This window comes from Paramisgurnus dabryanus, chromosome 7 (genome assembly GCF_030506205.2).
Source record: "Paramisgurnus dabryanus chromosome 7, PD_genome_1.1, whole genome shotgun sequence".
NCBI lineage: Eukaryota > Metazoa > Chordata > Actinopteri > Cypriniformes > Cobitidae > Paramisgurnus > Paramisgurnus dabryanus.
In genome coordinates, this window is record NC_133343.1 from 1,967,731 (window position 1) to 1,990,214 (window position 22,484).

A 22,484-nucleotide genomic window follows, 5' to 3' on the forward strand; every position below is an offset into this window, starting at 1 on the left:
GTCTCTATTGCTTTTTGAATTTTGTCCATATTAAAAGATATATTCCTTCCTCTTTTCCACATTAATCCATCATCAGCATATAAAGCTGTATTAATTTCTGGAGACACTCTTTCAAATACATCATTTATCATGATGTTAAATAATATAGGGCTTATCACACTTCCCTGGGGAGTTCCATTTTCTATACTCACAGTTTGAGACATTTCATTACCCACTCGAACTTGGATTGTTCTATCCATTAAAAAACTCAAAATCCAGTTGTACATTCTACCTTCTATTCCCAATTTTCTCAATTTTAGTAGTAAACCTTCTTTCCACAGCATATCGTATGCCTTCTCAATATCAAAATAAACTGCCACTAATCCCTCTTTCATTGACAAGGCTTTCTTGACATCCGTTTCAAATTTTATTAATGCATCTAATGTTGATCGACCTTTTCTAAAACCGTACTGATAAGATGCTAACACTCCCTTACTCTCACATACATAATTCATCCTGTTTACTATCATTTTCTCCATCAATTTACATAAGTTGGATGTAAGTGCTATTGGTCTATAATTTCCAGCTATCGATGGATCTTTCCCCGGCTTTGCTATCGGAATTATTACAGCATGTTTCCATGACTTTGGTAGCTTCCCTTCTACCCATATCTTATTAAATATTTCTAATAATACTTTAAGAATTATATCATCTGCATATTTTAGCATAATATAACATATTCCATCTTTTCCTGGTGCAGATTGTAAAACTCGACCTAATACTCTTTTAAGTTCCCAAATCTCAAATCCAGCGTCTAGAGTTCCATTTCCATCAGGCATCTTATTATATATACATTGATTTTGCATTAATATTTCATTTCTTTTCCTTTTGTAATTTTCATCAAGATTTTCTATACTATGAGCTTTTTGTAATGTCTTAACTAATATTTCTGCCTTTTCCTTTTCTGTGATTCCAGTTCCTCCTTCTCCAGTTATTACTGGTATATTTCTGGTTTTATAGATCCCTATCATCTTCTTTAACATACCCCAAACTTCACCCAATTCCGTTTCCTTACCTATAGAAGAACAATATCCAGCTTTCATCCCTCTCGGTAGGAAACTTTATCGTTGATAACAGTTCCGCATACATTCTCCTGCTGTTATACTGTAAATATTTAATATAATATGCATGTGTGGTACATAACTTATACATATAAAAGAAACAACTGCTACAAAATTTTTTATTATGATATGGACATCCTTATAATATTTATAATCGATAAATATTTAGGTAGTTTGGAATGTGGTGTGACATGTATTGTATCTAAAACTATTTTACATTTTTAAAAGCCAAATTATTATTGCTGTGTATATGATAAATAATCTTTACTTTGGTTTGATTTGTTTTGTATGATGCCCAGCAGATGGCAGCATAGCTCTCGCGCATAACCGACGAGCACGCGCGCACGGGGACAACCTTTAAAAATGTAAAGTATGTCGCCAAGCAACAAGCAAACTTTAGGCCTATCTGTGAAAATTATTTAAAAAAAAAATAGAAAATTATAGAAATAATTAATTTTATTTTAACCCCTAGTAAATAAGACCGGGGCCAGTTGTTACATTATCTCCAATGTGGAAAAAAATATATCTATCTATGATTTATTTTTATCTTTAATCATCAGTGAATTAGATCATTTAAATTAGTGCAGGTTAAAAATATGCGAAATGGTCAAAAATAGTTGTAGCGCGTGCTCGCCTCATTGCCCCGCGAGTTCACGCGCATAGTCAGTGAGATGTGAGTCCTGCGAGGATGGACCCACGGCGAATCTTGCGGTTCCTGATCCTTATACTAGGATTAAACCGAGTGTGTGAAGGTTAGTTTTGGGTGATTGTTCATTTATGTACTGTTTTATTTACGGGCGTGAGTCTGAAAGTGTGTTTTAATCGCTGAACGTTGAGAATTTACCTCAACAACAACATGGCGCTCACGGTTTAATGACCGTCTCCACAAACCCTCAGACTGTTCTCTCATTTCCGTTCTCATTCCCTGTTTTTGCCTTTTGATTGATGAATATATGAAACACTTTAAGTTATAATCTACCTATATGTGTAATGTAAACAATAAATAATCAGGGGGGCAGTTTTTCTGTCAGAAGATCACGTAAGCGATGAGTTAACGTTAGCATGCTAACATGCTAATACCGCTTGGTATGTCTGTAAAGTTAAGTTTGATTAAAAAACATGAAATGTGTGAACTTCTCGAACACGCTGTATGTCTTTGTATTTGTTTGTTTGTATAATGTTTTTTTTTTTTCAGTTATTTGATGGTATATTATCTGTACAGGGCAGGCCTCTTGATATACTGTATACAGTACTGTATTGATTTGACTATGATTGCTAAACAACCGGAATTCACACAGACAGACCCTACATTTTAACACATTCACGGAGTTATTATGTTCTTTTGTCTCTCTTATATGTTACACACTTGTGTTTGTTCTTGTTAGTGTGTGTTATGCTATTGTTTAATGTTGATATTGGTTTATATAAAGGTTTGTTTGTTCATTGTTTGGTCTTATGATTTTGCGGAAGTGATAGAGGAGGCGTTAGCTCTACAGAATTACTGATGGTTTTCTATCTTTATATAGGAATTGATAAATAAACTAGTTGTAAAATGATCATTATAAACAATGACTCTTTTTAAACTCTATTTGCATTGGTCTGTTGCACGTTTGTGTACTCTTAGTTTTCTCGCTTGTTTTAGGTTTTCTGTTAGTGATTCATTGTATTAGTTTTGAGGAAGTATCAGGACAGGTGGACAATACTAGGCATGGGCCGATTACCGGCTTCAAGGTATACCGAGGTTTTAAACAGTCAAGGTTTCAAAACCACTGAAATATTCTGTGATATCGTCTCCAAGGTATGAGCTGTGTTTATACAAAATTCATTAAATCATTAAGTCATGTGATTGATTTGATGTTTACATTTAATATACATTACAAAAATATTATATATTTTTTGAAAGCATATTATAATTTAAAGGCTTTATTTTTACCTGGCATTTAAAAAATAACACATTTTAGTGTTGCAATGGCAAAACCGTAACACAGTGAAACCGTGGTATTTTTGCTAAAGGTTATCATACCGCCAGAATCTTATACCGGCCCATGCCTAGACAATACCTTCACAATGTTTATGATGAGTTATTATGATGATCAATATAAGTACAGAGCAGAGTCGTGCAAATGATTGTTCTCAATGTAAATTGACTGTTTTGAAATACCATGTTAATACCAGGGTAGACTCAAGCTGTGTGTGGTATTGTTGGCCTTCTGCTTGGCTGTGAATTATGATGTGTTTTACTGTACAGGTTGTGATAATGCTGGGGTCACTGAGACACTTCTGGGATCTCATTCAGGGGTCTCAAGCTGGTGTACATGGACTAAAATAGCTTCTGTTATTTGTCAGAGACGTGACCGAGCATTGACCCCATCTCTCTCTGTTTGTCTCATTCTTTCAGTATCATGTGATGTGAGACATACAGTCAGTTTGTTTCTTTGTTTGGTTTGATGTGGGGTAACTCTTACCCCGGGGCTCTTTCTTTACAGCTCTCATAGACCCTTTATAAAGACCCTTGTTTTCTCTTAGGATAGCAAAACACACTATAAAGAGTTTTCTTAGACTTTTTTTTAGATATTACAATCTCATTTTTTAGCTTTTAAGAAATGAGAGTATTTCCTTGTGAGGTTTAGTAACATACATTTTTTATATATCTTTTGATAAAGAAAAAGTTATGTTCGCACAGTGTCTTAAAAACTTCAGATAGAGTAAGAGTTGTATTTAATAGCTAATCACACGAGCACTATAAAATATAATTTAATGCTAATATTAATACACAGCACAAATGTTTGTTACGTGTTAGGATCGTATCATAGCAGCATACTATATAAATTAGGGGTGTAACAATACGTTGATATGGATAAATGCATCAATTACATTTCTAACGATTCGATGCCACACAAAAATATTGACATAAGGTACTGTACCTTTATTTTGACACACTCCAGATCCTCATTCCTTTTAAACATAACGTTTAGTTACTTGTTTCTGCCAAATCATACATTTTTCATTCATTTTCGTGTGCTAGTGTCAGCAAGTGAATGCAATGCAGCAATAAAGCGGTTGTAGCAGCAAAAGCACAGCGAAAGAGGCAGGAGACGTTGTGACCGCTATCGGACGCAAATCCTGGGTTTGGAAATATTTTGGAAATGGATTGGACCAACAAATGGCGCTTTTGACAGTACCCCACGGTTTGGTTTAGGATGGGTCAGCTTACTTTTGGGAGCTTTTCCATTGGGTGGAGTACTTAGTACCCAATACTTTTTTCGTACCACCTCGGTTGGGGTTTCAAGCGATCCGACCTGATACCAAACATGACGCAGAAACACTGTAGATCACTGATTGGTCTGAGAGAATCGTCACTACCAGTGTCATCGCTATAATGTAAAGATTAGCTTTACCTTAGTGCTAGCTTGCACTGTCTCGAGCAAACATGTTGTCATCTGTGCTCTGCTATAGACAAGTTTCCCAGGTGAAATAGGCGGGCCGCCATTAGCCTTTCACTCTGCCAACGACTTCCAGTTAGCGAGTTTGTTTTGCAACTGCGAACAGCACAATATGTCCTGGAGCCGTGTCGGCGTGTAACACCATCCATAGATAGTAGGGATGCACCGAATATTCAGCCACCGAAAGACTTTTATCACCAAAACAATACGGCCGAAATGTTGTGATGACGCAAACAGAAACCGCGCCCTGCACGTGCTTGTCTGAAGCAACATGTATGCGGCGTGGATGTATTTAACCGCAAAAAAGCGCTAAAGCACGCACAGAGGCACATGCGGATGTGTCCGGTCCAGACGTGATCATCACAGTGAGTACGCCCTTCAAAGATCAGAACTCTTGATGTGAAAACTTTAGAGAGAGTCGCCCAAATGTGTCTCATACTGTATAGTCCATTAACATACATGTGCCGAATAAAGCAATGAAAAACAACGTAACGTTTTTATGCTGCGCTGTTTGGGATTCGCCTTTGTTCTCTGTGTAACGTAAAATCTTTCTGTTATTGACAGGGCACATATAAACAAAATTATCTCCAAAGTATTCTTTTTCTAATAAAAACATTTGTTTATGTCTTAAGTGTATGTATAGATTACAGTCATAAACCAGTCTCTGCTTATTTAAAGAGACAGTAACCTCAATTAACTTACTTAAGTCTGTGTTATTAATGTTAGTTCAAACAACCCAAGACAAAGAGAAAATCACTTCTGTAGCTCTAAAAATAATAATATATTTAATTTATACAAAGACAGTGTTATGACTCGTTTAATTTGATTTCTGTACCTAATGCTAATTTTAGACCTTATTAATGTGCAGCTTTGTTCTTTTTTTATAAATGTTTGTAATTTCTTTATTTGTTATTAGATTTTCCCCACCCCCTTTTTGCTGATCTGAAAAATAATCCGATCCGTGCCTCAAAAACTGTAATGTGATCTGAACCGTGAGTATTGTGATCTGTCACACACCCCTAGTAAAGTAAATACACAGTGATAGCCATAAATGCATTTGTACTAATAATTGGCATAATAATTTATTTCGGTGTTTCGGTTTTTCGGCCTTGGTTTCCTAATTTTCGGTTTCGGCCAAGAATTTTCATTTCGGTGCATCCCTAATCCATACTTTAATTTTTCTGCACGCTAACCAAAGACAGTAAAAGACGCTAACTGTAAGTGCTTGGCAGACACAACCGGAAGTCGTTGGCAGAGTGAAAGGCTAATGGGGGCCCGCCTATTTCACCCGGGAAACTTGTCTATAAGTTCCCAAACTCCTTTGTTGCGATGAAAAACATCCACAGGTTGAGAACCAGGAACACCGTACCAGTTTCTTTTCCAGACTTGCAGTTTGTTGCGGCACATTCGCAACGCACATGCACATTATATGTATATGCCACTTAAATGAGGCTCAGCAGAGTGCGTCGACTGACAAAATGCCACCAGTGTTTGTATAGAAACTGTCATGTGATACAGAGGTAGTGATAAACACGATGTGCAAACATCGAGAAAAAAATAACTGTATGGGGATGTTTAGCATTCCAACAACGCTCTCACTTTTATGATACAGCAGCAGGCAATGCTAATATAACGACACGCCTATAATCCCTCACACTGCAAAGTGTTACTAAACTCGAGGGAAAAGCTAAACCAGGCAAAGTGAGGTGAGCTGACCCAAACCAAACCAAACCATGGAGCACTATGCAATGGAAAAGCGCCAAAATTTGCAGAAAACCTTTGCCAACACCAGCTGAAACAATAAAGATTTTGAATGTTGCCATCATAAGCTTGATTTTATGTGACATTTTTCCTTCCTTCCTTTTTGTCCTTGGCCAATCACATGCCTGTGTTTTTCGCATCATTTATAATTCTGTAGGCACAAACTCTGCACAACCCTTACGGCAGTGTTTCTTGAACATTTCGGCCTGCGCCTCTTTTATGTAGGGTGCATCCCTTCTCAGTCATTGAAATGAGTGTGTGTTAGGGCTGGGTATTGCAACAAATTTGGTGATTTAGTTCAGTTCAGTTCAATATCAATTAGTCATCAATATTTCATTAAAAAGTTTAGATTTGCAGACATGGAATTAATTACGTGTGCTGTCTCTTTGAGACCTACATGTATTGAATGGATCCAATATTCTGTTACACATGTGTTCTTTCTGAATTGATCAGTTATACACAACAGTCTATGTTTAAGAGGATAACCGTGGCATTTTTAAAATCATTTTGGGTAAATAAGGCCAAAAAACATGCAGGTTAATTAGTGGTGCACGATATATCGCCCGCCGATATAACATCGGCCGATATGGTCATTTTTTTACACATCGGCATCGTTCCGATGTCAAAATAGGGCCGATGTGAACAGGCCAATAATTATTCCTGTGTATTTGACGTGTGTGTGTAGGAGATGTGAGTGTGGGGGCAAGGATGTTTGTGTGCTGAAGCAGGTTCTGTCGTTTGCCTGGTCGTTCTTCAAAGTGTCTGAAAAGGATCCTCGCTATGCTGTATGACAGGGGCGTCCAATACGTCGATCGCGATCGCAAAGGCAATGCCGGTAGATCGCACATAAGTTAACTGTGTATCCTCATGCTGCTCCATGCCTCCAAGCGTAATTGTGAAACACGTAAGTCTTTTTGCATTGCTGTGCTTTCTTCTCAAATGTGTTTTTATAAATCTTATGCCTGCCCGCTGCAGCTCAGTCGTGTAAACTTCCGAAATTTACCAGGATGCAATCGCATCGCATTCTTCAGGCACTGATCCACGTGCCCAGGGTGTGTGTGCGCGCGCACAGGCGAGCGAGCGCAGCAGTGTTGTGCTGTTTATATGCTTCTAATACTATTGTCATTTTACTTCTAGTTTGTTTCACTAAACCGTATCTCCGCTATTTTAAACAGTACTCGACATGTACTCCAGGAAACTCCTCAAAAAATAGAGTAATGGTGACAGCCCTAAATCCAATGTAGAGATATATGCAGTATAGTCCACGCATTTAAAGTGTTTTTTAGCATGTAGATCCTGTCGGCTTTATCATTTTATAAGTAGATCACCACACAAAAAAGTCTGGACACCCCTGCTGCTGTATGCAATGAGAGTGAGGGCCGGGTGATGCGAGGGGGAGTTCGGGCAAAATTGTTCAATACAACCAATTTAATCACCCACTTAAAAAATGAGCATCCCGAAGCTTACAAAGAATATGGGAAATCAGCTAATTGATGACATTTTGCACATGGGTAAAGGTGCCCATCAGTCATTTCTGGACATAAATTACAAAAGTAAAAAAAAGTGTTTTGGAAAATAGCTCTTTATTTGATTATCATAAAAAATGTGTTTTCTATATCGGCATCGGCAAATATCGGCATCGGCCATAACAGACAAGAGTCATATCGGTTATCGGTATCGGCCAAAATTTTCACATTGCATCACTAGGGTTAATGCCTCTTGTGTTTTCCAAAGAGGCAGAGTTTACAACAAACTGGAAAACTAGTCCTTTGGTTTTTTTTTTGTTAAATTATATGACTAAAGCTGTTTCCTGGAAATTTAAATCATGTTTTTTTATTAAGTACTCTGTATCGGTATCGGCAAGTACTGAAATGCAAGTACTCGTACTCGTATTCCAAAAAAGTGGTATCGGTGCATCCCTAATGATAAACTTTTGTAACGATGTACCACTGGCCCGAGTGTACAAGTTACATTTCTGTCAATTGTCCCGAGCATCGTTCACGCTTGGCACGGGCCATCGGTATGGATGCACGGATACCACTTTTTCCATTTCCATTCCGATACCAGAATTCTGAATATATGCTGATACCTTCTGATCCGATACTACTAGGGGTGGGCGGAATGACCAAAAATCTATTTCACGGAATAAGTCATTTTATTTCACGGAACGGAATATTTCACGGTATACATGTTTTTCAGTTTATATTGTTTTTTGATGATAAAAATGTACAGAAATACACCACTCACAATAGCTTTTAACTAAATGCTCACCACAGTTTTAAAATATGAGCAATTTAAAGTTAATAATGTTAAAGTGAAAATGCCCAGAAGATAACAACAGATAAGTCTTGATTAGACAGAATCTTGTTTTTAATTGAGTTATTAATTTTATAGACTATTGAAGCTATAGTATGGCTTCATTGTATTTTGTATTTATCCATACATTACATTAAACATATGCAATATGTAAAATGAACAGGTATAAATATATGCAAAAACCTACAGACAGGATAAATACCTGTATATGAGAGAAGAAGCTCTAGATATTATAAATGTGACAGGTGCTATGATGATCATAAAGTTTGTTTTAATGTCTTGACGCCCTTTACTTTCTATTAGACCTTAACATTTGCATCTCTTTCTCTTCTTTTCGATCAAATATGTTTGTATAAGCAAATGGCGCGTCAATCTACATCGTTTCAGCAGCGCACGTGTCACTGATATAAACGCAAGTTTTGTCTTGGCTTGCTTAAAGTTCAGAAAACTTTACAACTATTAGCATTATGTGCGAGAAGAACTCTTTAATTGGCATCGCAGCTCCTTGCGCTTGCCTAGAGAGACCTCTGCACGCGAGAGACCGGCCGGCCGGCTGCTGCATGAGGAGAGAGAGCGCGCGCGAGAGAGAGAGAGTGCGCGCGAGAGCGAGCAAGACAAGAGTCTCACTGAGAGACCCGCGGTGGATTCACTGGCTCTTATTATAAAAATTACACAAATAACTCGTTCATTTTTTATAAGTGAACTATTTTACATGTTTCTCCATCACACTCAGTCTAACATGCTGAAGGGTAGAGTTAGCCACGCCCACGTACTAGCAATCCGCGGAATAGACGGAATAGAAAAATCTGTTACGTCTGACATTTTATTCCGCGGTAACGGAATATACCGTCATACCGCCCAGCCCTAGATACTACTGTATTTTTCTTGAACAATTTAAAATTGCACGCACACACAAAATGTTAAATGTGTATAGTGCTTTCTGCTACATCTAGTATAATTTTTAGGGGTGCACGATTCAGAAAATTTCAGGGGACTTTACATTACAGCTTTGCATTTTGTAAATCTTGAGTCAGCTTGACCTTTGCTCGTTCAGTGCAATAGATTTTAGAAAAGATATGGTTTATTAATTATAATAGAAAAAATGGGAGAAAGAAAATCCAGTGCGTGGTCGTGACTTTCAAAACAAGAGCCAGTTGTTATCGCCATAGAAACTGTCGGCACGCTGAAACTGCACACGAGCTTTAGCGCGGTAACGCTCACGGCCATTCTCCGATCGACTTGGGTTTTACACACAATATTAATCAGACTTGAAACCCGAAGTAATTTAACTGTGACTGACCTGGACCCGACTGACCATTTCAAATACAAACCCGGAACCATATGGTCCGTGGGTGCTCCATCAAGTGTCATTATTAAAGAGTGTCATCATCACAGAAAAACAAAAAAGAAAAAATTTGATGCCAGATATACTTGGGCACTTGTTATAACTGGGCAGCGTGCCCATAAGTAAAGTCAATGTGTGTGAAACACTGTTACAAGAGTGTGCAGGCGTCAGAGTGAATACAACGCAGCGCCATCTATGGGAATACTGAGAAACTCATTTCAGGACAATAGTAACGCGGCATTACAAAAAAAATTTATGAATCGATTTTTGGGATTCTATGAATCGATTCTGAATCGGCAAAGCTAGAATCGCGATTCAAATGTGAATCGATTTTTGCACACCCCTATTAATTTTACATGTAAAAACCAATAATTTAAAATGAGTTACAAGAACATTAGTGATTATCAATCATGGCAATGTTTAGGAGAATAGGTACATTTGATCAAATAAGTATGCTAAATAAATTTTCCTTAATTGCACAAAACTATCACAGTAAAAAAGTTTAGTGTGCAAATGGTTATTTTGGCAATTATGCGGTTTAATGCACATCCCGGGTGCAGAATTGATGCGCCTAATGATGCCATGCAGACGTCCCTAGTATAATTTCGGCTTCAATAATCAGTGAGAATTCAGAGGATGCTAAGTTGTTGCTAATAATAATAATAATAATAATCCCCTGTGTAATATATGCATGGAGAACAGCTAGACATTAGACAAGATAGTATTCCCAATAGGATGTGACTTGTTTCCTGTTATCAAAGGGCAATGTTTCCATGAATGATATTTGTTTGTTTTGTTGTGGTTATGTAATGAGTTTCAATTACAAGCTATAGTAGGACCGAAGCCTTCACGAGGAACCAAAACACACACGTTACGCTCTTCTTTCTCTGTGCTTGTTTGCATGTCGATATGGCGTGTCAGGTGTGACATCACTGATAACATAACAGCCGCCATTGGTTTTCATTTGCCATGTGACCGTGACAAGTTCTAATGTTTTGCATTGACCAAATATTCCATGCCATAGCTGTCATTGTATCGTGTTTGTTTGCACGGCTTAAGCGCTGTATTGACAAACAAGCCTTCAGGGCCAGGACTTGATGTCATTTACATTTAAAGCAAACAATCATAACTGGATGTTTATGCCTGGTAGAGGTGGGGCCTGGTTCTGTCCTCCTAACGATTGACTAAACATTAAGCTTCTCTAAAAGTATGAACAACTTTGTTTCAATAAGTCCTCACCCTTGATCACAATGTTTGTCTTGTGTTGTCTTCCTATTCAATAGTGAACTATTAATGGTTTGTTTTCTGGATCCTCCCATTCTTATGACTTCAGTGCATGAAAACATGACATGTATTTATACTAGTGCAGGGGTTTTCAAACTTTTTGTGTGTGTGGACCACTATTTGTAATCAAGAATTTTCGCGGACCACCTCGTAATACTTATTATAAAATATGTCTACACAAAGTCCTGAATTAATCTGCACATCTAAATAGTCTTACTAGCATTAAACTAAAACTATAACTGGTCATCACATCAGTACAACAGGGGCCTCATTTATAAAGCGTGCGTACGCACAGATTTGATCGTACAGTTTGCGTACGCAAAAATCCACGGCAAAGTGCATATTTATAAAAGCTGTCTTTGACGTGGAAAAGTGCTTAGCGCCACGTCAGGGTCTGAGCAGACGTACGCACTTTTGCTTGTTTGATTGCTGCAGGTTTTTGGAAATATAAGCCATTCTTGCTGTTTGAAATTTGGTTTAAACATTGAGAAGCGCTCTTTTATATGTCTGTGACATTAATTAGGCATCGTTTAAAGGCGGAGATCTGAAACTGCTCGGCTGCGCACAAGTTCAAGTTCATTTGCGATTTATAGATTTGAAAGGGGTACGCGCGTTTTTTGCGCGTACGTTCGGTTTATGAATCACACGTACGCATTTTTTATAAATGATCGTAAGATCAAATGTAGGATGGTTTTTACGCAGCATTTTATAAATGAGGCCCCAGGTTTCTTAACCTTATATCATAATTATTTATATACATATTCTTAGTGTTGGGAAAGTTCACTTTCTACATGAACTAATTTAGTTCACAGTTCACAAATTTTAAAATGAACTAGTTCAGTTCATAGTTCATATTTGAAAATGTTAAACTAGGTCACAGTTACAAAAATGAACTAATTTATAGTTTTTTAAATGATTGCCATTATAGCCCATATAGAACCACAGACAGCTATTTTTTGATCAGTTTTAACACTGAAGCTAAATGCGTCAGATTTCATCTTCATGTCCAACTTTAAATCCTTATCCAACCAGGGTTTACATTAGCATTGACTGTCTTTTAATTTTTGTATTTGCTTACACATACCTTGAAAGGCTAGCTGGGTGGGGGTCACACCCCGGGCGAGAAGCGCTGCGAGGCATTGCGTGTATGACAACTCGCAGGTATTGCACACCACACGTGCACGTTAAATAGCGTGAGCTTAGTCAAAGTCTATTTCAAGATCCGGAATATGCGTTAGGAGCCTATGTTAATCGTTAACGATTTAGAAATTTTAATCGTTAATCGTTAACGATTTTACAAATATGATGTTATTTAATGTTAAACTATTTGAGTTGGGCGGCAGGAATTTCAGCAGTGTCTGTGTTGTTGTGATGACGCATGCAGCGTGACTGGTGAACACCGAATGGTGGCGGTGTTGCCAGATTGGGTGTTTTTTCCACTACACATTAAGACCTGTTTACAGTGTGTTTTAGTCGGGTTTTCGCCTGGAAGAATATACAAATCTGGCACCCTATTGAACGACGTTAAACTGAGAGAGCGTGCCGTTCACAAGCACCAGAATGAATGTGTTCACAGTAACGTTTATTAGGCAGCAGTACACGTTCGCCCAAAATATGAACGAGTTTGTATATTAAAATATACATATTCTTATTTTGCCTTTTCACGGACCACCTGCAGTACCCTCACGGACCACTAGTGGTCCGCGGACCACAGTTTGGGAATGGCCGTACTAGTGCATACTACACATTATATCGCCAACTACTTTTCTAAAATGGTTTAAGATTTGAGGATGAAAACGTAACAAAAACATTTCGAACAGTAGTATGTTTTTATAGCCGTAACAATCAGAATTAGTCCTCGAGCAATGGATTATGGGTAGTAATCACACTCGGATGCATCAACACTCATATAAATGTGCGAGCACAAACGTGTATGTCAGTTTGAGTTTGGAAACGTAATGGTGGTGAGATCCTGTTCTCAAGAGATGTGTCTTGTTTCTGCTAAAGAACACATTTCTTTCTTCTTCTTTACATTTTTGGGATGGTTGAAGTTTCAATTAATCTGGTCCAGACAAGATGATCTGTCTGGAGATATTGCACATGAAGTCTGAAACATAAACCACGCGCTTCGACGTCATGAGCTATCACAGACTGACATCTCCAGAAACTGTCATTGCCGTTCATCATCATTATTGTATCTATAATCATGTGGCTTCACTGTGTGGATTCCTCAATAATTCAGTCTCTTAAAATCACTTTCACATATGTGAATGGCTTTAAATAACAGCGAATCTTGTTAACTGATAACTAATATGTCATTAAACAACAGGGTACGCTGAAACCAAACCAGCACTAATGATCCTTACACATGAAAACCTTAACAAACATATAGATTAGTGATCGCGCGACTGTATATTTTTACAAGTTGTGGAAAGCATAAACATTGTAAGAGTGAGCCAAAGATGTCACACTATGCTATAAAACCAGATCCACTTAATGTGAATCTGTCACTAGCTTCATATGTTTAATGATTCAGCATTTCAGCTGGAAATGAGTCTCACTGGCATGCGTTGGAGCCGTGTTCAGTCACGCCATCGGCTCGACACGCTCTGGCTTGCATGCCGATCTGTGGAGGCGCAGAGGACATTTTGCACACATTCAGGACAACTTTGGAAAGTTCAGTTTACGCTTTGCAATCGTCCGTATGTCGTGAAGAATATTTCAGTTACAATGTTGTGTTTGAGATTTATCAGTTACTTTATGAAAGTTGTAAAAAAGGAAATCCTTTAGTTGTTTTTGTGAAATTAAGCAAAAATTAACATTATAGTGCCAGTGCAGTGGTCTTGAACATGATGCCCGTGGGCACCAGGTTGTCCGTACAGAGTCTGTTAGTTGCCCGCCAAAGCAGATTGTAATAGTAGCCTTAATATTTATTACATATTTTTTATATTTGCTTATGGCTTCTTTTATGCATGTTAACATTTTTAACAAAGATAAAACATTTAAGTAAAACAAAAAGTTTTAAGTAGACTATATAAAAAAGTATTAACTCTTGCTCACAAAAAGGTTTGAGACTCCATGGTGTTTAGCTTACTGTTTTCATGTATGGTGGGCAATGGGGTTGCTTAATTGTCCTTTAAGTAATATAGTACAGTGCAAAAAGTAATGCTTTTAATTGTTTGTGCGCAGTAATGATCTCTGTTGCCTTCTGCTGTTTAAAAGAGTCACTACAGTCTGCTTATCCATTCAGTACAGCGTATACTTCGACTTGAAAATTGATTTCTCTTTGTCTCTGTTTAAACAGGATTGATTTGTAACTGCACCATACCTAGATGTGAGAAGGATGGTTATAAGTGCGAGACAAACGGGACGTGTGTGGTGTCCATCTCTGTGATCAATGGACAGGAACTGAACATGCGTCACTGCATCCCGAAGGAGGATCTGGTTCCTCCCGGTAAGCCGTTTTACTGTCTCGGTGCTGAAGGACTGGTGAACACGCACTGTTGCTATACAGACTACTGTAACGGCATTGACCTCAAAGTACCTACAGGTGAGCACCGTTACGTAATCCAATCATACGTTCAATTACAAAAGATCTTTTCTTACTAATCTGCGTTTCTCTCAGTGACGAACCGATTGGACGGCGGTCAGGAATGGGGTCCTGTGGAGCTGACGGCGGTGGTGGCCGGTCCGCTCTTTGTGCTGTGTGTGCTGGTTCTGCTGGGTCTCTTTCTGTTCCATCACCACCAGCGGGCATACGGCCACCGGCAGAGACTGGAGGTGGATGACCCAAGCACCGAACACATGTTCCTGGCCAAAGACAAGACACTGCAAGATCTCATCTATGACCTGTCCACGTCAGGATCTGGTTCAGGTTAGTATCACGAGACGTGGCGTTGCTACAAAACGTGCTCAAATGGCATCGGTGCAGTGAAGTCTTTTTCTATTCACACAAAACACTTTCGCTGGTTTTATAAAGTCTTTCTTGTCTTTGAGCAGGTCTGCCACTGTTTGTCCAGAGAACTGTGGCTCGTACCATAGTGCTGCAGGAGATCATAGGTAAAGGACGTTTCGGGGAGGTATGGAGGGGAAGGTGGAGAGGAGGGGACGTCGCTGTAAAGATCTTCTCATCTCGGGAGGAACGCTCTTGGTTTCGTGAAGCTGAAATCTATCAGACCATCATGCTCCGGCATGAGAACATTCTGGGCTTTATTGCTGCAGATAACAAAGGTAAACATTTTCATACATGTTTATTTTTAAGGGAAAGTAGATTAAACGTGTCCATTCATTAATTACTGATCTATAATGGTGACATAGTGCCTCTTATAAACATCAGATTGAAGAAATCTAGACACATTTTATACAAATCAAAAACATACATGTGAAAAAGCAAGAGAAATTGTAGAAGAAACTTCATGGGAATTTAGGAAATATTCCAAATTGGAAATTTAACAGGAATTAATTTTTTAAAATTATTTGGAAATTTGTATAAACTATATTATATCCAAACATAAATAAACATTTTCTTTGGTCTTAAGCAGACATGCATGCAAGGTAATACAAATTTTGAAGACTCCTGATACTTCAAAGCCGCTCATCATGCCGTGGATTTATTTGATTAAAAATCCTTTAAAAATCATTCTAATATTAATAATTTCTTAAGGATTTTTTATCAAATCAATGCAGGCTTGATGAGCACAGGAGACTTCTTTCAAAAGCATTAAAAATAGTAATTACGGATGCTCATATCAGTTAATTTTCCCGACCGACAACCGTAGCTTCTAAACCGAACATTAACCGTTAACTTATAAGATTTTAATATGAAATTGTCATTGAGTAAAAATACAGTTAACGGTTGTCTGTGAACTAGTAAAACAAAACATTTCATTTGAACGTGCAAACCGCAACGACAGATCAACAACAGAACCAGGACTCATACATTATCAGATATTCACGCAACATTACCTTATTAAAAAGCATGCGATCGGTCCAGTAGATTTATATCCAAAGGGCAGATTGTTTCCGTTTCATCTACCACAGTGGTCATTTCTAAAGCAGGACGCTTTTCAGAAAGTTTTGGTTTTGCGTCGTCTTTCTCCGTTTGTGCAAAAAGAGAGATGTTTATGGTTAGGGTCAGAGGCCATCAGCCAACGTCTGTCCGGATGTGCGCGAGACGGACCGCCTCCGCTTCCAAACACGCATACAAATGATTTCTCATACAAATGATTACTTAATCAGACCGTCAGGGCAGCAATCATTTGTGTCATTTACAGGACATTCACAAATTAAAGATAGAAAAGTGGCGAAATGTCTGTCGGCTCATGACGACACGCACCATGTATTAAATATTTTTTTATTTTAACTGATAATGTTAATCGGTCATAAATTCGTACCTTCGGTTAACGGTTAAACGGTCAATTTGAACATCCCTAATAGTAATGTGTCCAAACTTTTGGGTGGTACAGTAATTCTGTAGAATAACAGCAGAATGTAGAAGAAAGAGCATCACAGCTTGAGCTAGCTACATGATAGCTAGCTTCATACATTTCCAAATAAATAAACAAATGTATGTAATTAATACATGCAAAGATGGACATTTAGACATTATTTTGTGTGCAGGGGGTGTGGCCTCAGTGGCCCGCCAGTAAGCAGTGTTATCCGTGCATGTAAAATTAAATCTTGATTTTAAAATTTTTTTTAATTCCCATGGAAAGTTTCCAGGCTTTGAAAATTCTCTGAATTTTGCAGCCCTGTGTGTTGTGGTCTAATATTGTTTGTTTGTTTGTATGGCTGACAGATAATGGCACATGGACTCAGCTGTGGTTGGTATCAGACTATCATGAGAACGGCTCTCTGTTCGACTATCTAAACCGATACTCGGTCACTATCGAGGGCATGATCAAACTGGCGCTGTCTGCTGCCAGTGGATTGGCACATCTGCACATGGAGATCCTGGGCACACAGGGTGAGTATGCGTAATATCCTATCACGATTGGTTTAAGCAGATTCACAATTCTTTTTTTATGTTGTTTTTTTAAAGACTATTTTTCTCATTGGGGCAATTCACATTTCGTGTCTTTTGCGCACTCAAGTCTATTTTAAATGTAGGTGCGGTATGTGCTCATATTGGACCGCGTCGCTTGTTTTTCCAGGTGCATGCGCATCTAGTTAAAAACATCTCGAATGCAAGCACACCGCAGGTCATGTGACAAGAACCAACTGACGGTCACGTTTTCCGCGTGGTTTTAGATGCGAAATGAGAACCGCCCCTTACTGAGCCTTAATAAAGCTATACTAATGCCCCCATTTAAAAATGCAGTCCTACAAGATCACAAATATATGCACGGAAAGTGCACGAACAGTTCGCCTACAACAGCGCATGCATGAAAAAATATTGAGACGGGACACTCCACTACAAACAATTACAATAAGGAAATAGACAACATTTGCACACACACACTATCGTTTTCCCTTCTTTTATTTTCAATTCTTCCAAGAACAGAAAGCTGTAGAGGATTTTTGTCACCATAATGTTTGATTTCTGTCTTTTTTTTTTTTATGTTTGTTCTAAACTTTGTTTGCAATGGTGGACCGGCTACTTTTCTTCACTTATCCTAAATGTTTTATGTACTGTAAATGTTGCAAATCAGTAATGCCCTGATGGCCTGGTAGAGTAATAATTTGAATATAAAAAATCATTTGTATTGTGTATGTGTCGGAACACAGGCATCTGCGCGTAGCCGACCGCGGACGTGGAAAATAGTATAACCGGCCCTTACCTCGCCTTCACGTAGTGCGCCCCTTGTCGCGTACTTGTAGGCACGAATCACGATACAACGATGTTTCCGAAAAAGTGAATCGCGGAAACATTTTAATCGTTCACGATCATATCACACACTGATAAGTATGCGTGTGTGTGCTTTTATCAGGTATATAACACAGCAGGTGGATACTTTATGAAGTTATTTTACTCTGTCATGAATCAAAACCTTTAAAGATATGAATGCAGTCGGGTGCCGTGTGTTCCCTTGAAAATCAGCCCTATTTTTTTCTCATGTTGTTTTGCAGGTAAGCCTGGCATCGCTCACCGGGATCTAAAGTCAAAGAACATTTTGGTGAAGAAAAACTGCACGTGCGCTATAGCCGATCTCGGCCTGGCGGTCCGGCACGAGTCCGTCACAGACACCATCGATATCGCTCCCAACCAGCGTGTCGGCACAAAGAGGTACGGACCGATAAACACACATAATGCAATATACCAAGTCAGTGTGTTCACCTTGAAATAAACTGTATTGTGTTGTTTGTGTTTATCAGGTATATGGCACCCGAGGTTCTGGATGAGACTATTAACATGCGTCACTTTGATTCGTTTAAATGCGCCGATATCTACGCTCTGGGTCTGGTGTACTGGGAGATCGCTCGACGGTGCAATGCTGGAGGTAAACATCGAGTCAAACACAACTTCTAAAAACAATACAATGCTGTTTTAAATAATAACATTCATGTTATGTGTGTCAGGTATTCATGAGGAATATCAGCTGCCCTACTACGACCTGGTGCCCTCTGACCCCTCCATAGAAGAAATGAGGAAAGTGGTGTGCGATCAGAGGTTACGACCCAACATCCCTAACTGGTGGCAGAGCTATGAGGTGAGATCCTAAACCGGTGTCAATGAATGTTATTTGAATGTAATAAAAAACGTGACTCCAGCCTGTTTGAAATCAGATTATTGAACGATTATTGTTTATATAATAACTTCTTTCTGCAGGCTCTGCGTGTGATGGGGAAGATCATGCGCGAGTGTTGGTACGCCAACGGCGCCGCTCGACTCACCGCTCTCCGTATCAAAAAAACCCTGTCTCAACTCAGCGTGGACGAAGACATCAAACTCTGAACGAAAGTGTGAGAGACTGTACAGAAACGCTACCACTCCAAACTATCCTGCCAGTTTTAAGTGAAAAGTATTTCCGTCTGCTATATTGCAGCGGGGCCTACCTCACCCCCAACGCCAAAACTACTGAATCCCACGGTACCCAAAAGCCCTTTCTGCGATCTTCATCTACTCCTCACGTATCAATCTTCTGAAACGACTGCAAAATCTACTACCGCTCACATCTGTAATCTCTCTCTCTCTCTCTATAACCACAACATTGCGATTTTCTCAATCATTTTACCCTAAAGATGTCGTTTTACATCATCGGGATGGCTCGTATTTGACCCTTTTAACTTGGTTGCTGTGAACGTTTGATTTGTTTGTGTCAAAGGTTAGCAGACTACCTCGTTCAAGCTAAACTATAGCTGTGTAACATCTACAAATAAACACACACACACACACTCCAGGAAGGTTATAAGTAATGATGATAAGCAAAACATGATTGGTATTTTCATTTTATTCTAACCGTGTTAGCAAAACAACCTTATTTGCACTTTATTATGGAGGTTTTGCGAGTGGATTACAGCCATCTTGATTTAAAAAAAAACAAACAAAAGAAAGCACACACATCTGATCGGTACAGAGAGATCTATTTATTTTGGCTTTTAGGTATCGTCCTTGTTTTTATAACTTTCATTCACTCCATGGGCAAAGCTACTGTACATAGTATATTTTTAAAGGTATAGAAATGTAAATAGCCGACCCTTTTTTAATTTCTAAGCTAATTTAAAGTGTTGGGTGCATTGTGAAAATGTTTCTGGGCAGTCAGGTATTACGATAGGAATGCGTGGAAGTGTACGGGTCGCGGGTTTGAAAAGGTTTTGTGTTGGGTACAGTACAGGAAAACTTCTTTGTTTGTTTTTTAAGCTAATCCTCTCGCTGTAGCATTAAATGACACTAAACCTGACTTAAACACTAGTTATGCACATTTTATCAGCTGATGAGGTTTGGGAATTGTTTGGACTTAAAGAAATGTTTTACTTTTGTTGATACTTTGCATAGGACAGAGGAAAGTCTTCTTTATGAACCGTACAATAGATTGTGTGATGAAACCGCATATTCGGACACATCACCATGAGCTACAAGATGCACAATCCATGATGTTTATAGGATCAAGACATCTGGCCAATAAAGCTTTGAATCATGAATGATTTATGATGGGGTGCAAGATTTCTAATGGATAACGACTCTGTTGTATGCATTTGCGTGGATTGAATTGGAAGTGCTTTTGTTTTACTCATATTTTAATATTTGTGGATGTTGACAGGCCCACCGTCCATTCAGGTTTGTTGTTTTTGTGGTGATTGACTCCTGATGTTTTGCGTCTCTTAGGAATTGTGTGAAAAGACTTGAAAGGTTTGGTTTCGCGCTGTATTTATGAATACTCCATTAATACTACTGCCCTTCACTCCTGTATGGGATATGCAAGAATGTAAAAATAGTTTGATTTGATTTTTGATAATCTTGTTTTTTTATTCTTTAGATTGTTGTGTGGTTGTAGTCGCTTGTATTTATTAGCTTTTTCATTATCATCTGTTGTGTGCTTTGACGATTTTTGTAATGTGAATCAGTTCAGGTTTATTTGTATAGCGCTTGTAACAGTAGATTTGGTCTTAAAGAAGCTGTACAGCGTTTATTTTTTGTTTTATTCGATCTCCCTGCCTCTCCAGATTGACGTCTGGTGTTTTGACAATCTCGATAGTAAGTGATCGGTTACAATTCAAAGCCACTATACAATTAGTTTTATACTCAAACGTGTCCAGAGAAAACCAAAAATCGTATATATATTTAGGATTTGTTGATGCATGTGATGTTTTTATTTATTTTCATTTTTTTATTTCGTTATCTGCATCCAAAAAGACCAGCAGGATTTACGATCTTACACTGGATTGATTTTGAGTCATAACACTACTGAGACAAACTAGCACGCTGCTAATCCGTCAGTATAGTTAGGAAATCTCATTTGATTGTTTCATTTAGTCTCTGTTTGAGAGTGTGTACAGCCGGTCAGTAACTCGATGTAAACCCGGCAGGGTGACGCAAGACCTCTTTGACTTCGCTCCATGTTGTGTGATATATTGATCATGTCTGTGTGATCTGTCTTGTATTATAACAAGAGAAAGTTTCCTTTAACTTCTGTGACCGCACAAGCTACCTATAATCTGTGTGTATTTCCCAAATCTAAACGGGGGATTTCAGGAATTTCAATCATGTACATGGGTAATGAAAAAATGAAATAAAATACAGATTTTCCTACATTGTGTTGTGTGTTCATTATTTAAATTTAAATTTTAAATTAAAGTTAAATGGCATGAGAATTGTCATCTATTCATACATAAAATAACATACACCATTTACAAAATGAGAACTATAAAACTTTAAAATATACAAAAAATATATGTACTTGAAATATATTTTTTAAATAAATTTTACCAATAACTTTTGGCCATTTTTTTTTATATTTTCAAATATATTTTTAAAAATGTAAACAACAGGTTTGAAAAGATTAAAATGATATTCAGAATTTCATACATTTTATGCATCCTATTTTTTGCCGTATGGATTGTAAAATAAGAAATTTACTTGTTGCCCCTGAAATACATTTTATTATGTGTTAATTCAAATGTAAAAATCTATTTAATTAAGCTTTACTTTCTACACAATGTATTTCGCATATATTAACAAATATTTTTGGCCAAAGAAATATATATTTTACCGTACGGGAAACAATTAATAAATAATAATTAAGAATTAACTATAATTAATTATCTTTAGAATTGTAAAATGCTTCTCAAATCATTTTATCTGTATTGCACATGTTTGACACTGGACCACAAAACCAGTCATAAGGGTCAACTTATATATAAAAATATATATATTTATAGATAATTTATCATCTGAAAGTTGAAAAAACATATCATTGATGTATTATTGGCCGAGATAGAACTATTTGGAAATCTGAGGGTGCAAAATATGTAAATATTGAGAAAATCTCTCTTAAAGTTGTTCAAATGAAGTCTTCAGCAACACATTACTAATGATGATAAATATTTTTTACGTAGAAAATTTACAAAAAATCATCATGGATCATGATCTTTATTTAAAATAATGATTTTTGGCATAAAAAACATTTTGAAAAATACGTACAATGTATTTTTGGCCTTTGCTGCAAATGTTGTGGTCCAGGGTCAGAAATGAACCTCAAATCATTTTGTCTGTATTGCAGATTTTTTCAAACCTCAAGATTGTCTAATTTTCAAACTTTTAATATTTAAATGAACATTTCATTTCTGAATGCTTTT

General features: G+C 37.7%; 1 protein-coding gene across 1 annotated transcript; it reads left to right on the plus strand.

Moving 5' to 3' along the window:
* Positions 1-1,737: 1,737 nt before the first annotated feature.
* acvr1bb (activin A receptor type 1Bb) lies at positions 1,738-19,569 on the plus strand. The gene is made up of 9 exons (XM_065293866.1): positions 1,738-1,852; positions 14,554-14,799; positions 14,875-15,123; positions 15,249-15,479; positions 17,047-17,214; positions 18,318-18,474; positions 18,564-18,688; positions 18,768-18,898; positions 19,018-19,569. Exons 1-9 carry the CDS (start codon positions 1,789-1,791, stop codon positions 19,141-19,143), a joined length of 1,497 nt encoding a protein of 498 aa, XP_065149938.1. The 5' UTR covers positions 1,738-1,788; the 3' UTR covers positions 19,144-19,569.
* Positions 19,570-22,484: the final 2,915 nt, after the last annotated feature.